The following is a 20,956-nucleotide window of genomic DNA, read 5'->3' on the forward strand; positions in this document are numbered from 1 at the left end:
ACCAACTCAGTGGTCAGAGTGTCCACCCTGAGATTGGGAGGTCGGAGTTCAATCCCTGCCTGTCCAAGTCATATACCATGCCTAGGACTATAAAACCAACCTAAGACTATAAAAATGGCCTCCCCTGCTTGGCACTCATAGGTGGGTCGTAGGTCGGACTAGCAGGATGTTGGACTTACTGTATGGGCAGTCCCTGTGGCGGCTGCCCTATGGGCCGCAAAGTAAACGGTTTCCAAGTCTACTGACTTTCTTACTGACAGGACTCATGGGAGGGAAAAACCTGTGTACTGATTTAAAGTGATGATAGGTTCTTGGTTTACCCGTGATCCTAGATGACTATTTCCATGCATTTGATGTATTAGCTTGTGTTGTCCTCGCTTACTCTATGTCGGTCTGGATTAAGAGCTGCTAAATGCCTAAATTGTTATTGTAAAGTGAGTGTAAACAAAAAACGAGGACATAGTCATATTACGAGCTGCTTTTATATTTGCGGCGGTGGTGGTCCACAGTAAAACAAATAGAAGATCTACAAGCTCCCAATGTGTCGAGATATGAATATGATGCATTGTGAGCTTGTAGATAGGCTATTTTAACTATTTTATTTTTTCAAAGGAATGGTTTTGGTCATACAAGGTTTGACAGCAATATATGGTTCTGTATCAGTATCTGTTTGAGCATAATCCATTACATTGGCTACCATGACTGCCAACCTGGCCTCAAATTAGTGACCCTAAAGAATTCAGAGGCAACATGGCACCCACTAGGTGGTGAATAGTGCTGACAGATACTTTGTGCTATTGATGGTGTAGTGACTCAAAGTGGGGTCTGGGGACCCTTAGGGGTCCTTGAGGGGGTTCCAGGGGGTTACTGTGAAACTAATCAAAGGTTTAACCACTTTAACCCATCTACAAAATATCTTCTAAATCATGATAGGTTTTCTGAAAAACCTATGTTTCTATATCAGTGGTGCTCAAACTATGTCAAGATGAACCCCTAGAATTATATGTAATATGCCGCCGACCCCCATCTGAAAATATGTTGTTCCAGGGACCCCCCAGGTGGAAAGATATGAGTTAAAAACGTTTGCTCTGAAAGAATATATATTCAAAGATTTGTGCCACTTTTTCAGGATTTTTCAAAAATAGCAGATCTACAAGCTCGTAGCGTGGCACTGAGTGCAGTGCTATGAGCTTGTAGATCTGCTATTTTTCAACAGCTAAAGTATAACATAATGCTTAAAAGTTACACCAAAAGGGGTTCATGTCCAGAATGGTATATTCATACAAGCTTGTACAGAAAATTGCAAAAGCTAAATTGCAATTTGTATTTTTTTTTTACATTAACAACAGACATTTCCTAAAAGTTCTTGATGTACTTCTTGCCTGTACTGTATGTATTTTGTTGCAATTTGTCTCAGACCAAGGACCACAGTGAAAATAAGTCAAAAAACGTTCTTGTGTTGCATCCTTGACGTTTCCTTGATGAACATGATGATGTAACTTGTTTTTCCTGTACGACGTCCAATCAAATCAAATCACACTATCTCTGTCAACCATTCCAGGCCTACTGTATGATTTCAATGCACATATTATTTTATGAGAGAATATGCATTTTTCATTGGCACTAAATATTGTTAAGTGTAGAGCACTTAGTGTAGAACCTGCTTGCACTGATTGGTTATTTAACGGGATTTTGTGATTGGACAGTCTCAAGGGGATGGGAGGAGCCACGGTCTGTTCAAGCTCATTGGCTGTCAACATTGTGTTACCGAGCAAGGCGTTTCCAAGTGCAAGCAAGCATGCATGCTTAACGTCTCTGGCACGCACACACACACACACACACCCACACACTATAACCCAGTTTTCAGTGTCATTCAGGCACTATAAATGTTAAAGATTTATCCAGTGAGCTCCCAGGACAATACAGACATTGTCTGGTTGCAGCTACTGCAGATTCCAGGGTAACATTGCTTGGCATGTGGACGAGGTCGATGGTCGTATGACTACTTGTCCTTTTTAGGATATTTTTAGGCCGATAGGATGTGGTGGGTGGAGGAATGTGGACACAAGACAGACTCTGCATCTCAAGATTAAACCACTGAGGTCCCCCATAGTCTGCTGTGCCCCTGGCCCCTTATTTAGGATGACAAAATAGTTCTACTTTATTGATGGTCTCTATGATATCACATAGACACATACTGTATACTAGAGTTGTTGCGATACTGATATCAGTATCGGAAAAGCTGCCGATACTGCCTAAAATGCTGGTATCGGCGAGTATGCCAGTCTATGTCATTCCGACCACATAAGTTATCACATGATGATTTGTCATTTACAGCAGAGGTTCCCAACCACTGGTATTCTGGTACATGTACCACTAGTGGTACTTGAGCCCCCCCTCTGGTGGTACTTGAGCCCCCCTCTGGTGGTACACAGAGGAGTCGCCCTCTGGTGGTACACAGAGGAGTCGCCCTCTGGTGGTACACAGAGGAGTCGCCCTCTGGTGGTACACAGAGGAGTCGCCCTCTGGTGGTACACAGAGGAGTCGCCCAAAAAAGGAGAAAAAAGACAAAAGTGGAATGAAATATTTACAGGTATATAATATTACTATACAGGTAGTTCTTCCGAACAAACAATTGGTTGAAATAGGCTCTCCAGCCGTGCTGAAATGGGCATGACAGCACACCTGCCGTTAATAGAAGATTTGAGAACGGATTAATCACGTTAGAAATATCATCAGTTGTGCTGATTAGTGATTAGACTGAGTTTTGTCAGAGCATCAGCCTTATTGTCTTAGGAATGGAACAGAAAATGTCAGGGATAATCTCCTGTATTGTCCTGTAATCAGTTATTATTACGGTGGTACTTGGAGAGCCAAATATTTTCTGAGGTGGTACTTCAGTATAAAAAGGTTGGGAACCAATGATTTACAGTAATCAATTATTTTGTACTTTGAACGCTTCAGTTGATGTTTGCACAACAGTTTTATACTCTTACTACTACATTATTATTTCACTTTACCATATTTTGTAGCTGCACTTTAACAATTATTTATGGGATTTTCATTTATTCCTTGATCAGAGGATCTCAAACTTTCTCTTTTTTTAAGGACCCCAATAACTCTCAGAGTTGCACAGACTTGTAAGGGTCAATTTGGAACCTCAAGGAACCCTGAGAGTCCCTGGACCCCACTTTGAGAACCACTGTCCTTCCTATATCTTAATTAAACTACACACTGGTATCGGATCGGTATCGGATCGACCAATACATAAGACCAATACAATACATTCTGAACATCTCTAATACTTTACCACTAATAGATTATCTGAGTCCCAGAAGTGGAGAATATTTATTGTCTGTCTGGATGAATATTTTGTGAATTTTCAAAAATAGGAGAATTATGAAAACAGGGTTAAGGTGGTTAAAATGATTTTGACGACCCCAGCCTTCACTGGAACCTCCTCAACAACCCCTAATCCCCCCCTAACCCCTAACCCCTAACCCCTAACCCCAGCCTTCACTGGAACCTCCTCAACAACCCCTAATCCCCGGTCACCGGACCACACTTTGAGAACTACTGCATAGTTTAATGGTTTATGTTGAGATATGACTAGTAAGTAAGTAAGTAAGTAAGTAAGTAAGTAAGTAAGTAAGTAAGGCAGTTATGCTTTAGCTATTGAAAAATAGCAGATCGACTCGGTGGCGCGCTATGAACTTGTAGGTCTGCTATTTTTGAAAAATCGAAGAACAACTGACATAGAAACATAGCTTTTTCAGAAAACTGTCAGGATGTAGAAGACATTTTTAGAATCTGATCTCAGGTCAAAATGGGTTAATCTGTACAGAGGTTGTATTAGCCAGCTAATGCTTGTTGTGACTGGCTTCAGTCATTCTAGGAAGCATGTATAGATAGAGACATTAGCCAGCGGGATTGTGTTTTCTAAAATGTAATTGATGCCTCACAGCCACTGTACACAAGAGGCTTACTGGAAGTGCCATTATTTTATTCTGCAAAGGTTTTAAAAAGGCGAATGTGAATGATGAGATCACTCAGCCATGAACTTCTGAAATGAAAATGTTATGATTACACAGTGATGCAAATAGCCAATCAATCCCTTCATCCTGCATCCTTAGACTCACTAAATCGAGAAAGGATGCAATCATGTCACCCTCCGGGGGTCCTGGGATGCAATACTGTACTCAGTACTGTACTCGTTGAAGTGGGACTCATACAATGTCCCTGGGACCCATCTAAAACAGGGGTAACCAACCAGGGGTTCGCGAGCTACCAGTAGCTCGCACAAACCTTTCAAGTTATTTTAGATTCTAAAAGAACCACCCCTGGGTCCCGGGACCCATTACATTGAAAACCTATTTACATCACTCATTACATCCTCAGTAATACTTACAAAGACACTCAACCCTATATAGGTGCTCATACACAAATCACTGACACCCAGTGATACAGCTGGACTGTACACATTTTTACTTCTGTTTTTATATAGCTGTATTAATTTCTCATTTATTCAAATGCTGCTGGAACATCTTGATCTATCTATCATGCATGCAACATCTCCGACATAACTTTCCATTACAGCCGAGCTGTGTCTACCACACAGCCACAATGTGTGCCTACATGCCATACATATTCTTAGACACAAGAGGGCATCACTCTCTCTAAACCAGTGGTTCCCAAACTTCTTCATGTCAAGGACCCCCAAATTGACACGCATTAGCCCGCAGACCCCCATTAGAAAAGATATGCCTGCAGGGACCCCCATAAGAGAAGATATTTACAGCTCTAGCAGTGATTCTCAACCATTTGTATTTCAAGGACCCCCAGTTTTGACCTGAATTAGGCTACGGTCCCCCATTTCTATCTCACCAATTTATAATGTAAAATCAGAGTTAATTTAACTCTGAGAGCGTACAAGTACACTCTGAGTAGTTGAGTCTACAGTTACAGACCCATAAGGGTCCATTTGGTTCCTAATTATCATTTAGCTGGGAACCCTCTGGAACTCAGGTCCCCAGACCCCACTTTGGGAACCACTGCACTCAAACATGTTGTTCTCATGTACACAAATGTTTCCTTTTGTGGTGTTGAGTGCAGAACAGTGCCCCAACAGCCCCATGGTAAAGACTCAGTCAGAACAGTGCCCCATGGTAAAGACTCAGTCAGAACAGTGCCCCAACAGCCCCATGGTAAAGACTCAGTCAGAACAGTGCCCCAACAGCCCCATGGTAAAGACTCAGTCAGAACAGTGCCCCAACAGCCCCATGGTAAAGACTCAGTCAGAACAGTGCCCCAACAGCCCCATGGTAAAGACTCAGTCAGAACAGTGCCCCAACAGCCCCATGGTAAAGACTCAGTCAGAACAGTGCCCCAACAGCCCCATGGTAAAGACTCAGTCAGAACAGTGCCCCAACAGCCCCATGGTAAAGACTCAGTCAGAACAGTGCCCCAACAGCCCCATGGTAAAGACTCAGTCAGAACAGTGCCCCAACAGCCCCATGGTAAAGACTCAGTCAGAACAGTGCCCCAACAGCCCCATGGTAAAGACTCAGTCAGAACAGTGCCCCAACAGCCCCATGGTAAAGACTCAGTCAGAACAGTGCCCCAACAGCCCCATGGTAAAGACTCAGTCAGAACAGTGCCCCAACAGCCCCATGGTAAAGACTCAGTCAGAACAGTGCCCCAACAGCCCCATGGTAAAGACTCAGTCAGAACAGTGCCCCAACAGCCCCATGGTAAAGACTCAGTCAGAACAGTGCCCCAACAGCCCCATGGTAAAGACTCAGTCAGAACAGTGCCCCATGGTAAAGACTCAGTCAGAACAGTGCCCCAACAGCCCCATGGTAAAGACTCCGTCAGAACAGTGCCCCATGGTAAATACTCAGTCAGAACAGTTCCCCATGGTAAAGTCTCGGTCAGTGACTTTAGCTTGGACCCACCCAAGTACTGAATGGTCAGAGGATCCAATGAGCCGAGGTTTGTGTTTTAAAAAAAAAACATTCTTACATAACCGCTGGCTGCTGTCCAGATGCAAACGTTTCCTGACTGTCTCTTTCCTCCGTTTTAAGGCTATACTGAAGCTACCGGTATACGAATTTCAGAGACTTGCAGAGATACAGACAGAGAGGGGCATGTCTAAGCCTGTGATGAATGTTTTTTAATCCAATGCAGACTCTCTCTCTCTCACTTTTTCCCCTTTCCTAAAATCAGAATTCTGCCTGTCTCTATCTGCCTTCATTTTCATACTCTGTATGGAGGGCCGCCTGGGTGTGGTTTGGTCCCTCCTTTTCTCTCCACCCTTTTCTCTCCTCTCTCTCTTTCTCTCACTTCTCTCCACACATGCTCTCCCTATATCCCTCTCTCTCTCTCACTCTCCCCTCTTCTCTCGACACATACTCCCCCTTCCTCCCTCCCTCCCTCCCTCTTCCTCTCTCTCTCTTTCTCTCACTTCTTCTCTCCACCAATGCTCTCCCTATATCCCTCTCTCTCTCACTCTCCCCTCTTCTCTCGACATGTACTCCCCCTTCCTCTCTCTCTCTCTCTCTCTCTCTCTCTCTCTCTCTCTCTCTCTCTGTTGTTCAAGAGGCTCTGCAGTCTAGATTCCTAAGCAGTGACTGGTCCAGACACACCCAGGCGCTGCCAAACAAAGCCTGTCGCTGCAAACGCCCCCATGACTGTTAAATGTTGTTGTGTACCTTGCCAAAGTTGCCACCATCTACAGTATAATGTCACTGCAATAAGCATGTCTCTTATCTGACATCCCCTCATTCTCACCCGGGAACCAAAGTTTCCCTTACACATGCAAACTGACTGGACTCACTGCTTTATTTTCTTTCCTGGCCAGCAATGAGAAGGGGGCGGGCTCTGCGTGTCTGGCCGTCCAATCCCTGTGGAGGCTGGTCGACTACTCTGTGGGAGAGAGGGAGGGGCCTGTTGGGTTGGGTCCAATGGGAGGAGCAGCAAGTTTCTGCTGTGATGTGTACGTGTGCAGGCTGTGTGTGTTTATGTGAGTTTTGCATGTGTGTATGTGCGACACACACAGTACTCCATAGACTTCCAGTGGTTCTACAGAGGGAATCTAAGACAGTATCTTGGGAATATACATAAACTCTGAAACTTATGGTATGTATCTATCCACCCTTTTATCTTAATAATAGCTTTGTCTGTGTGTGTGTGTGTGCGTGCGTGTGTGTGTTTGTGTGTTTGTGTGTGTGTATGTGTGTGTGTGTGTTTTGGGTGCTTTCTCAACTGTCACATGAGTTTGATGGCTCTTAGACTGACAGGACATGTTTTTGACAGGAAACATCTGATGCAGTACATTATTATTGTGTACATACTGTGTAGAGAGATGAATTAGAGGACACACATTTAATTGGCATGTTCGATGCTATAGGAAGCTGCAAGCAGCCTACTGTCGGTTTTGTGGATATTTGGCACTCCCTAAACCTCTACAAGCAGTTCTGTCAACAATATTGTATGTTGATCAACAGGACAGACAGACAGACAGACAGACAGACAGACAGACAGACAGACAGACAGACAGACAGACAGAGGGGTTCATGTGAGGACTCTTCCCCCTCCGAGCTTCTTAGATTATTATGTCTGTTGATTACTGGAGCTAAAAAACTGTATTTCAGATGGCGTAGTAGCAGCAGCACACAGCAGTACTGTACAACACAATGTCTACACTTGGCAGATGGTACAACACAATGGGAAGCAAGTTCAGCCCTGCTGTAGTATGTCTTTGATGTTGACACAACTAACCACCACTTGATCCATAGTAGTCCGAGTAGTAGCAGTTAAAATAAGCGAGGAATAATGTAATAGAATGCAGAATGACTTGTGCAGGGTTCAGGCTTATAACTAAAACAAATGCCATGTTCTCAGACTGACGCCATACCACACACCTAACTAGAAACATTTTAGCTTTTATGACCTATAAGACTTCCCATAGACAAGATATTACAGTAATGTTTCACCACCTAGCTTCAATTCACTTAAATTCTCCATTAGGAATATAGGAAGGAATACGCCATTTGACTGTTTGCGTCTGCAGTCTTCACTACAGCAACAGCAGTAACCATTACATTACACCCACAGACTGTACAGCTTTGCAACAAAGCAGTCAGTTCACTATGTGAAGACTGTCACCCTTCTATAATAGATACTTGAGTTATGATGCTGGCTACCTTTCTCATCGGCTGAGGACGGTGGTGTTCCACTCCCAACGGTAACCATTTAGTGCCAATGTTATTTTAAGACTAGGATGGCACACGGCTATGGCCTCTTTGCCAGCCTTTTTGCACATGCGTCTGTTTGTGGTGGGTGGGGTGGGGCCCCAGCCAGCATTAGTCATCAGTTTTCATAACCAGGCCAAAGAAGCCAAGTTGCGGCTTAAGTCGCTATTGTTGGGCAAGCTGGGAATGGCTCATTGCTGATAGACAAATTGCTGCAAGTTGATTTGCATAAGACAGTATCTTGGCATGACCTGCCATGTTTTTTATTGATCTCACCTATCATTCTATCTATCTGTCTCAGTCATATAACGTGGCAACTGGCAAGCAACCTTGACAGAGCTAGCAGCAGCACAGTTTCCACACTGACTGAAATCATTATGGAGGTGTTGAAATGGACACAGGTTGCAAATGGAACGCATGCGTCCAAACAATGTGTGGTCTCTATACAGAGTAATAGTGCTAGAAACGAATGCAGGTTACCAGAATTTTTTAGCTTTACCAGAAAATTTGCTGTGTCTATTTTTGCCACTCGTGTGTTTTATATGGGGATTCAAAGGTAACATGCAACTGCCAGAATGTACAAGGACCATGGTGGTGCAATAGACATACCCAGCCTTTCTAGAAACTCTGTCATGGGGATATTGGTGTCCATTCATCAACTTTGTCAGTGTGGTGCCGACTGTATTCAACTACAATAACATCCATCGTTTTGTTGCTGATTATTTGTGTGTGTGTGTGTGTGTGTGTGTGTGTGTGTGTGTGTGTGTGTGTGTGTGTGTGTGTGTGTGTGTGTGTGTGTGTGTGTGTGTGTGTGTGTGTGTGTGTGTGTGTGTGTGTGTGTGAAGGCAGAGTGGGATAAGGATAAAGTTCACACAGATTTGCTCCTCAGTGTTTCGTTTATTATAACAACACTGACATTACAGGGTTCACAAACCCTGTAATGTCAGCATCAGCAAGGAACTGGATGTGCCCAACCCACTTGTTTTGAACATTTTCTAAAAATGTCTTCTACATCCTGACAGTTTTCTGAAAAAGCTATGTTTCTATGTCAGTCGTTCTTCGATTTTTCAAAAAGTAGCAGACCTACAAGCTCATAGCGCGCCACCGAGTGGCGCGCTACGGGCTTGTAGGTCTGCTATTTTTTGAAATTTTTCAATAGCTAAAGCATATCATAATGCTAACACCAAAAGGGGTTCCCACCCAAAATGGGTTAAGCTATACTGTTACAACCAAAATCCCAGACAATATCTAGTCTAGTATCACAATATTGATTATTACGTCGTCTCTGTCGGGTGGAAACCTCTTTATGCCCAAAGCTGTTTTCAGTCTTTTAACGATGCCTTTGCACCACCAGATCTACTACTTTTGATACCTTAATTTACGAAAAAATATAAAAAGACTGAATATGGACATACTGTATTAGAGAGGTTTCTGCTCCACAGCAACGATATTGACCCAGCTGTATGAAGACCATGTCAGTACTTCAGGACAGGTATAAGAGTCATACAGATGTCTGATGTGTTGGAGGTCAAAGACAACATGTTTCATGACTCTCAAACTGAAGATAATTAAGTCCTTTAACTGCCTGTGTCCCTGTACCATACGCTTCTGTAAGAGTCATGCATCCTTTGCTAAACCCACAATGGAAATCCTATTTGAAGTGCTGTTGTTTTATGGACTAGAGCGGTGCCCGTGGGACCTCTACAGCGGTGCCCGTTGGGCACTGGCCGATGCAAGTTGGAAATGCCATGCCCCACCGTCCCTTTTATGCCCATATGGAGTTCTCTGTCAGGCATGCCCAAATATGGAGTCTATGCAGACGTCAGAATGATGTCGGAACAGGCCAGCTCCATATATAGACACTGGGTGGGGGCCCAGTCCAGAGCCCGGGAAGAGGCCTTTTTGGGGCGGTTCTGGACAACCGCGGGTCCGACCAACTCGACACCGGCCACTGCACCCCCTCCGGTGGTGCGGAACGCGCGTGTCGAATATGAAGTCGGTGGGGCGAACGTTTCTAAATGTTTGTTTCAACGTTTACTTTACGTCTGTCAACCCATGTGTCTGCTTGTCAGTCCTGTGTGTTTGTCCCTTATTATGTAAACGCCTGTCTTGACTGTAATCTTTTCCATATCTTATTAAAAACACAGACGTATGGCCGCTATCGTCCCCTCCCTGATCCCAGACCTCATTTCAACCAGGTACAACCGTATATGAACTCTGATCATGTTTTGCTGCATGAGAAGAGTGTGATCCTGCATTGCTCAGTGGGATGAACATGGCCTGGCCGTACATTCTTTTACTGAGGCTTATTGGACCATTCCAGACAAAAAGTATTGGCCATATACAGTTAGTATATAAAAATGTTGCCGTCAATTGCTTAATTTTGAGAGGTTTGTTTACATTTACATTTTGGGCAAAAGTCTTCAAAACACAAATTAACTGAATAAATGTAATCAATCTAGGAAAAACTAACAAACAAAAAGCATTTGGAATTTAATTTGTAAATCAATCTTCTCTCCAGGGACTATTTTCGGTTCTTTAAAATCAATCTGCACTTTAAAGTGCATGAAAACACAACTATAACATAACTTTGTAGTATATTACCCATCTCAAGCATGTTGTCTCTGCAAGTTGCTATTCATATCGTACTGAAATGAATGGAAAACATTGACCATGTATGTTTTGGTGAGTTGTATTCAATAAGCTAAACATGCCAGAGCATCCAGACCACCGGTATGGTCCTTTAACAAACGTGCGCAATGCATTGAACTTGTTGCAGTGCACCTTTTAGGATGAAACTGCCCACCACAATTGGGCTGCATGGAATTTGAGGTTTTCAATAGGCATGTAACAACAGTGTGATGCTCATAGCACTTCAGGTCAGCCTGCCGTGGTATGCTATGCATGATGATGGAATGCTGCTGTCACAAGAGGCATGCTAGATGATGGGTGAGGCTCAGGTGAGCAAGGAAACACACTTAAGTATTAGTATTTATTTACTACTAATTAGTATTAGTACATGCCTTGTCGTGTGACGACCCGATACAAGCTCACAATGTGTCACATCCGCGATGCGTTGTGTGAGCTTGTTGGTCTGCTATAATCTGTCTCGTGGAATGGATGGTATTCACAGAGGGGTGTTAGGTGTCTCATTGCTGTGTTCATTGTACCAAAATGTACAGTATGTGATATGTTCCGACTGTAAATTAAGTTAGTAGGAGTTGAAATGTTAGACTAGGCTGCCTAATGTGACTATTTCTTTCATCAAAATGCTTTGTCTGTTACCAGTGGCTGGATGAGTAAGTGCTTGGATAGGTTGGTTTCAAAATAATCTGAACAGAAACAATTAAGTGCCTGTGACCTGTGAGCTTGTTACTTCATTGTCAGGAAAAACGCCACAGAACTGAATAAAAGAGTAGACCTACATACTGTATGACACACATGGTCTGTATGACACTGTATGACACACATGTACACAAAGTATGTAGGCGTACAGTTCAACATGTCACCCTAAACAGGCCCTTTTCACAGCACAGCAGCCATTTTGACAGGTGTACAATGACATGAATTGTTGTAGGTGTGTTACATGTATGTGTTTCTGTCTGTGCATGACGTTAACTTTACAGGAGTCTGTCCATGCTTGTTCACAGAAACGCATGAATGAATCACACCTACAATTAATTATCACCACACCCTCAGCTCTGTTTACTCCTTCAACGTGCTGTAAAAAAATGGATTAATTGAAGCTAACATGTGACAACCACATACTGTAGCACGCAGGTGGGCGTTCCTCGACCTGTAACAAAACAAAAGATGACGACAGCCTATGACACCACCCCTATCAACTTACAGCAGGGTGATTTGTGATGGTAATTGTAAGGAAGCCGTCATTTTAATTTTACTTACACAGTAGGTCTTATCAGTTATCACAGGACATGGGTCTAATTATGCATCCGTGGACGTAACCGGTACCCCTGGGATGAATGAATGGTACCTGAGCCACTGTACCTGTATATCCACCTGCCAGTGTCTCACTGTGCTATACAATGCATTCGTTTTTGTTTTCTTCTGTGACCGCATCAGGCATTCATACAGACATGTCTGTTTGAATGGTATCTGGGTGGTTCACTATAGCTAGCCCAACCTGTGTGTGTGTGTGTGTGTGTGTGTGTGTGTGTGTGTGTGTGTGTGTGTGTGTGTGTGTGTGTGTGTGTGTGTGTGTGTGTGTGTGTGTGTGTGTGTGTGTGTGTGTGTGTGTGTGTGTGTGTGTGTGTGTGTGTGTGTGTGTGTGTGTGTGTGTGTGAGCGTGCGTCCTCGCTCATATGCATTGGTGACATAAATGCACAGACATGTGTAATAGTTGTGGGATGAGACAGATCCTTTGTTTGTGTACTTGTGCTAGCCGCTAGGAAGGGTGTGTGTTTAATGTGCCGTCACATCGTAGCTGAAAAGAAACACATTTTGTTCATGTTGTGTCCGTCCGCAAATCATATAATAATGAGCTTTCTTCTGATATGAGTGTATCGTTCATAAGCCCACACAGTCAAATCCTCAGAATATAAATGAACGGGAAAGCATCTGTGTCATTTGTATTTGTATTTTGTATTCCAATTCAAAAGTAGCGGATCTACAGTACAAGCTTGGGTTGCACTTCCAGCTTGTGTATCTGTTGATGCTTTGTGTGTAGTATGATCAAGTAAGGCATTCATTTACAAAAAAAAAAAAAAAGTTACAATATGGAGTCCGACATGCGTCCTGCATATCGGACATGCGCTGCTCCCGTGCTTGCGGTTATGGTTAGGTTAGGGTTTGAAGTAGGTTGTCGTTTGTCGGACCAATGACTAGTCTGAACTAAGTACTGCATCCGGGGATAAGAGGGTTGTGCCCGACAGCAACATTATTTAGAAGGCATTTAATTAAATTGACCCATAAATGAACACTTAACGATGACCTGCAGGTCAAATCGTGCAGGTCAAGTCGTAGTGAATCCAGTTCCCCTTAATTGGACAGCATTTCCTTTTAGAGTACCGGTAGCCTATATATATATATATAGCTTTCTGTGGTAATCCTGTGGCTTGTAGCTATATGACCTGCAGAGGGACAGCATTCTGACCTTTTGGGTCATAGAATGTACATATGAGGGGTCGGGTCAGACGGGATATTCCTGTTGCATCGCCACTTAGCCCCATAGCTGTTCCTTTATGGGCTGCTCTGAGATGAGAGATTACTGTAGGCTTGCAGTCACATGGGTTGCCAAAACCCTGTTTTCCAAGTTGACTTCCCTTTTATTTCAACTGACAAATCTGAGACTTCTTTTTTAATTAAGGGTCAAATATTAAAGGCCCTGAACACTCATTCAGGTGTTTTCTGTTACGTTAGTCAGTTTGAAGCTGGGTGGAGCTATGCTAAAACCTGTCCTTGGGTGCGTTCGGAAATGCGCACCGGGAGCGCACTCGCCTATTAGTTTGCATTGCACAGTGCGCTCAGTGCGCTATTTCCGAACGCGCCCCTTATATCAACCATTTGGATGATAAAATTATGGTAAATTTGTATCACTTCTCTGTAATCCATCCATCCATGCATTCTTGAAGATAACAACATTTGCTATATCACGATATTGAACCAAAATCTCAGATAATATCTCTCTAATGTCTCTCACATCATAATAAAGTCAGTACTTCAGGACAGGTGTATGAGGGTCATACAGATGTCTGACTCTGAGAGCCAGGTGTTGGAGGTCAAAGATTACATTTGTATGACTCTCACTCCCACGAGTCCCACGAGCTTCTGTAAAATGTCATCCTTTGAGTGATTTGAAGTGCTGTTGTTTCATGGATGTGATGAGTTTCAGATAGCATGTGCGTCTGTCTGTCTGTCTGTGTTCTACATACAGATCTTGTTCATTTGTCATTTTTCAGCATGTCTGCTTGTAAATTGGCCTGTCCTTGGCATGCCACACAAATAAAACGATGAACATTTAAGCCACTTTTAAAGCCACATTTAAAGCCTTCTTGTTCATGTGCTCAGAAAAAGCTGTCTGATTGGCCATGTTTTTCTTTTGTTGTTTTCAACCAAGTTTGATTCCTGCGTGTTTTCCCAATTAATTAATTAAAAACTTGCCATTGGACTGGACTCTTGTGTGCAACAAGGGCCATTAAATGTGCAACAGGAGTGTGAGGGAACTGTCAAGGAAACCTAGTGGACGGCGCCCACCACACAACCTTGAGAAGATGTGTAATCAGGTGTAACGGAATACACCTGTATGAGGGAGTGCTCAGAGCCTTTAACTGTCTAACATGGGGAGCTTGGTGAGCGCGTGTTTGCAAAACGATGCTTTTGAGGTGAGACCACCGGTATGTGTAACATCATGTAAAGTGTAGTATTGGTTCTTGGGGCCCGTGGGGGACCCCCAGGGTTCCTTAAGCGAGTTCCAAATATGGGGGTCCTGGAAGTTTAAAAGTTGCCAAACCACTGATTTAGAGTGAACTGAAGGTCATATGATTTGGGGATTGATATTGGTCATTAATTAGGTTGTTGCAGGAAGTTTGCTTTCCTAAGAGGAAGATGTGGTTTATTTGGTTCCTATGTGAGAGCTGACATGGTTTAATTTGGCCAGAGATGTGAAAGTAAACCTGGAGCAAACTGTGATCTATGTTGTGATATTGAAAACGACAGTAATCTATTTTTAAATGCATCTTTAGATTTACATGCAAGTGTTTTAGCAACTTTGCTGGAAGGGGAGGAGATAAATACTCTCTGTTTTAGTGCCAGTGGGCACATTCTCACAACATGCTGACATTTTTTACACTTCAGTCAGTGTCGAAAAGATCACAGTTTTGATCATATCTCATGTTCACATTCAGAGTGGACATTTATTTTATGCACAACAATGGTCTTTAACCCATTTTGTGGCGGGAACCCCCTTTTGGTGTTTGCATTACGTTATGCTTTAGCTATTGAAAAATAGCAGATCTACAAGCTCATAGCGCGCCACTCGGTGGCCTACAAGCTTGTAGGTCTGCTATTTTTTTTAAATCGAAGAACCACTGACATAGAAATAGAAACATAGCTTTTTCAGAAAACTGTCAGGATGTAGAAGACATTTTTAGAATCTGATCTCAGGTCAAAATGGGTGAATATATAAAACATTGCAGACAGTGCAATTCACATCAAATAAAGAATAGCAATAGAGTGCTCTGTGCTCACATTACTATTACTGACACACAGTTCTCTTTGGTCATTAGTAGAGTTATGTTGGTTGCCTAGCACCCATCAAAACACTCCAAAGAGGTGGTTCCTCTGCCAGCGCACCAGACCCCCCTTCCCCCTCCCCCCCAGCACTGGTTACCTCACTTCCTCCTCCCACCACATTTCTAAACAGTCTACCGTTGTCTCAGACATACACCCAGCATAGCCATAGTGTTAATTTAATTCTGGGAGAAATACAGTTAAACACTAAGGAATACACAAGTACTGTTTAGAGATATACACCTGTTTCCATCAGAGAGCATACTGATCAATGTACAACAATAATCTTTTCACTTTTTGTATAATTGGCCTGCATGTTGTTACCTGCTGCATTAATGTGACGATAAATTGTAATTAAATTCCTAAGGAGAAAGAATTGTAGAGAACCTTTGCCTAATTGGGTGAATCGGCTCCCATCCGATCGCACCAGTAAGGCATTGAGCTTAATTTAGACTCTGCTGTGGCTTTCTAAAAAAGAAAAGATCTGCAAACAATGTGAGCTAGGTTGTCCTTTTCGTCAAGCAACATCATTGCACTAGTGTGTACAAATTAGGCTGAAGTAGGAAGTACAAATGCTGGCTTTGGGGAATTGAGAGAAATAGCAGATCTACAAGCTCATAGCGCGCCACCGAGTGGCGCGCTATGAGCTTGTAGGTCTGCTATTTATCCTGCCATATTATTGTTGGAAGCAAGACCAGAGGAAAGAGTTGGCTCGCGTGTTTTGTCCCCGAGCATGGGTTCGGTTCGGTTGTTGTGACACATGACAATGTGTCAAATTCATCACCTGTCTGCCTGTGCGTAATCTGTGAAGTTGTTCGTTGATTGAATTCAGTGATTCATTGACATTCACTGCCGGTAATGTACAGTGGGTAATGTACAGTGGGTATGGGTATGGCACAGTCGTTTTCTAAATAGAAGTTCCCACAGTCTGTCGTCTTGTACAGAGATGGTAGGAAATTATGTCAGATTGTCAGCCCAGAAAATGCTCTCACTCTTCATCTCACACGCACACGCTATCTTTCCCTTTCCTCTTGACACCCTGATCCCACCATCTACCCACCCCAGTGACCCCACAGCCCAATGCTGCTATGATATATTACAGTTTCAGGACCCTAGGACCCTAGTAGACACCAATGGAGAACAAGGCAGCGGTGCCGACAGCAGCCATGTAATATCGCCTCTCTGCCAACTCGGTGCCATCAGAGTTGCATTATACCGATAGGGTGATAGTAATTTAGGCTATAATCTATTTTTGTTTTGTTTCCACATGGATTCAACATGGTCATCATTATTAACTAGGATCCTAGAATTGGTCCTGAAAATGTAGGAACTTGACATGCACGCGCACCTTAACCATACCATCACCTGAGTGTTACATTTACTGTGCGTACGTCCAAGCTTGCTTGACAGGTTGTGACACCCAGAGGCTTAAGCCTAGTTTATTTAACAAGGTTAGAAGTGCTGTGCTGAAGATGGCAGCTACTTGTTTTCTTTCCACACGGACCACGAAGCCTCTGATAAAAGAACACAGTATTATACCATCACACTGCTACTGTTTAATACTGTGGCTGTATGGTTTGGTTTCACAGCAAACCATTCATACATAGCTTTTACTTTCTATTGATGAACTCTTAGCATCGGCAGCAGAACAGAAGTACTGGGACTCGAGCCAGCGGGCGACACGGTGCCGATTCCAAAGTCAGGCTGTAGTCATACTTGAAATAAGCTGAGGGCTCATTCCACTGCATTTAACCACCCTAATAAAGCCCATGTCATTCTGCCATTATTACTCGTCATATCAGTGTCCCTGTCAAAGCAGAGCTTCCATAAGCAGCTGAGATGAGAATAGAGCGGCCAGTAAACGGGGTACTAAAGGCTAATTGTGCAATGAATACAGCACTAAAAACACATCCTCCACTGCATTGTCTGATTTGTCTCAGAGTCTTTTGTCTCAGAGTCTTTGTCTCAGAGTCTTTTGTCTCAGAGTCTTTTGCAGAATTATAGAATTATTATAATTATAGAATGGCTTTAGACAATTGGCTGTATTAGCATCCTGTCTTATTAGTATGCGGGGAAACTACAGTGACTACAGTAACCTCTGACCCAGTGGTGAAGAATGGGTGGAGAGACGTATTGCGCTGCACATGCTGTGAATGGATCAGGAGTGATCCACCTGCTGACTACTGTGGCCAGCCTGGCGCCTGCCAACAGCAAACCTAGCTTCACACGCACGCATACACACACACACACACACACACACACACACACACACACACACACACACACACACACACACACACACACACACACACACATGAACATGCATGCAACATATACACATATATACCTACCCACCACTAGATGAATATTGCACAATGCGTTTGAACTCTCTCTAGTCTTCTTACATAACTTCTCTTATAAAACATTTAGATGCAGTAGGTTTTCCTCTAATGTTATGTTTGGCTGTGAGAAATATGGCCACACCAAATTCCTCAGTCAAAGGCCAACTGTGCAGGCGCTCTTTGGAGACAGATGTGAAATACCCTCTGGACTACTTTAAGTTTGTGTTACTGTATATGTGGGTGTCGACTGAGGAGTGTCCCATTAAACTTGCTAAGGTGACTATTAGGGCCAACATGAAACATAGGATGATTATTGTTCTCTCCAGTCTCCACTGTCGTACAAAATCACTCCCTTCCTGGTTAGAATTTACTAGAGTAGTGTTTCATTCTTATATTGCCTGCAAACTGCCAGTTGGAGATAAAACATTAATTGTGGATTCAGGGCCATAGTGTGTGACACAGTGAGTAAGAGGGAGATAAGTCATTTATACAGTAGAGCCAGACCGAACTTTTGACGTCATCGGCATCTGCAATCATGCAGCTGATTTTTTTTTACCACTTCCCTATTTTCAGCATGTATAGGAGTAGGAGAAAGCCTTAAAAATAGATGATCTAAGAATTGCATTAGTGTGACACGTTGTGAGCTTGTATATGTACTTTTTTTTTTGTCTAGGGCTAAAGTTTTTTCCCAATTTTATTTATTATTGTCTCCACCAGGCCCGAAGGCATGGTTTGCACTCCCTCCGTGTGTGTGTGTCCATCCGTCCGTCTGCGTACAGCTAATCTCCGGCACCGTTAACCCGGTCGATGCCAAATTTTGCACACACACTCCCTGGATGCCAATGATGAACCTCTGCCCCACATTTTCCAGAACGGCCTGTTATAGCGCCACCAGGAGGCATACTTTTGAAAAACAATTTGTTGATATTACTCCTCCAGATTCTGTCCAAAAATCCCGCAAATCGTTACACACTATCTCTATAGTCATGTGTTCAAGCCGGATCTGTCCGATATTTCATATTCCATCCTAATTGGCTAACATTGGCTTTCAACGTTTGCAGGATTGGCCCGTTTTGAACAATAAGCCTCAAATCATGAACACAGCGTGCAATTTATGTGAAATCTTTCACAGACTTTCCTACTAGGCTGAGGAATATATCCCACCCTTTTCACATTTGCCTGTTATAGCGCCACCGACAGGTGGATTTTTGCTAAACACATTTTTGGAACAAAATGCTTCAAATCATGAACGCAGCGTGCAATTTACGTGGAATCTTTCACAGACTTTCCTACTAGGCTGAGGAATATATCCCACCCTTTTCACATTGGCCTGTTATAGCGCCACCAACAGGTGGATTTTTGCAAAACAAAAATCAAATCATCCAATTGTCATCCAAGGCGTAAGAACTTGAAGAAATGGCACCCTTTTCACATTGGCCTATTATAGCGCCACCAGGAGGCCACAACCTGACCTGCCCTGGTGGAGGGGCACTTTATCTAGTTGGATATGTTATTAGAAACGTTTGAATGATCGGTGGTCGAAGAAGACCCTCCAAAATCTGCCATCGGACCAAAATGTCTAGTCTAGTCTAGAGACTCTAGAGTACAGTAGCAACGGCAGGATGTTTCTCTATACATAACATCTTCCTCTAATTGTCTTTTAAACATATATGCTGTTGTACGCTGTGGCAAACAGAAATTATCTGCATATTTTCCTCTGCATCCAGAAATGGGCTGCATGGAATGTTTTATTCTGCTGTGTGTGTGTGCCTCTTTTCAACAAGCCCAGATTGATGCTTGTTGTGTGTGGCTCCAGTGGATCTTGAAATCATTATGACTGACTGACTGACTCGGTGCACTCTAATAACTCTCTCTCTCTCTCTCCCTCTCTCTCTCTCTCTCTCTCTCTCTCTCTCTCTGTCTGTCTGTCTGTCTTATGTTCTGTAGTCGCAGCCCAGCCAGGCCACGCCCACAGCAGCAGCCCAGGTCTCCTCCGTGAAGCCTGCTCAGTTTGAGGTACGTATGACGGCGCGTTCGTCTCACATGTTGCATAACCTTTCCTATCCTACTCCATCCCCTGCGTCCTCTTCTCTTCCTTCAGTTTTCTCTCTCCCCATCTCTCTCACTCTCTTTCTTTAAACCCATTAACCCTGGCGTACCTAGTTTGGACACATTGTTTGTACAGTACATATACTGTACTGTATCGCTTAGAGATGTTGTGTGGAAATAATTAAAAGAAAGTCCCCGCCTTCTGTGTAGCCTAGAACTGGAGGTCTAGAACTTGGGGTCCTGTGATCATTGACATCATGAAGATGTACTTTGCAAGCCAAAGAGTACATCTTTGTGATGTCACCTCCAGTCACCTTCTAGACCTCCAGTTCTAGGCTAAATACTTTAGGGGACTTTTTATTATTTCCACACAACAACTCTAAGGTATATTAATGACATAGTTCAATGTTGAAAATGAGTGGTATTCCCCTTTTAAGTACTTTTCCCCCCAAGTGTGATAACCTTTCCAACTGACGCCCCCTCACTCTCCGTATCTTATCTGGGTCACATTGGGTATTGTTATCCTTTCCTGTTGTAGCTTAGCGTGTTAAGAGTTCTCCGTGGTTTCTCGGTTCAGTGTGGACATGGTTAGCTGCATCCTCTTAAGGTGCAATGCGGAGAAAAGAAAACGTTCCTTTTCCTTCCATTCAAGCACTTGAGGAAACACCCAACGTCTCGGCACGGGGGAAAGCAGTACTAACCCCAACAATGACCTTGAGTGAAAACACATGGCTTTGAAGTTCTTATGGTGGTTTTGTGGATTTTCAAAACAGAATTGAACAGAAGTATTCAAGGCATTTTGTAACACGTTCTAGCTCCAGTTATAAGGAGACTCAGTCATTCACGGAGATAATGTGGAAAACATTGTATCATGAGTTTTTTCTCTGTTATGTCACAATTCTAAATATTGATCCTCCACAAAAAGCTTTTATACAGACGCCTCAAGGAAGTTAATATTCACAAACACACAGGCTCAGTAGAAACAGCTCAACTCAACACATTCTTAGTGGTAAATTGTTCAAACAGACATAAGGCATAAAGAAGGTTAAGTCTGATTAAGTATGT

At 43.2% G+C, this 20,956-nt stretch overlaps 1 protein-coding gene across 18 annotated transcripts in view; it reads left to right on the forward strand.

Moving 5' to 3' along the window:
• Positions 1-20,956, forward strand: part of cast (calpastatin) — a 61,992-nt gene that overhangs the window by 13,803 nt on the left and 27,233 nt on the right. For 8 of the 18 annotated variants that reach the window (XM_079509448.1, XM_079509439.1, XM_079509445.1 and 5 more), the window contains one exon: positions 19,790-19,858. In XM_079509448.1, the coding sequence (XP_079365574.1) occupies positions 19,790-19,858 (69 nt within the window). Of the gene's footprint in view, positions 1-6,998; positions 7,138-10,399; positions 10,451-14,452; positions 14,606-19,789; positions 19,859-20,956 lie in introns of those variants that run through there. The other 10 variants (XM_079509435.1, XM_079509442.1, XM_079509436.1 and 7 more) reach the window with 7 other exon arrangements.

The sequence above is a fragment of the Electrona antarctica genome (genome assembly GCF_951216825.1).
Source record: "Electrona antarctica genome assembly, chromosome: 9".
Taxonomy (NCBI): domain Eukaryota; kingdom Metazoa; phylum Chordata; class Actinopteri; order Myctophiformes; family Myctophidae; genus Electrona; species Electrona antarctica.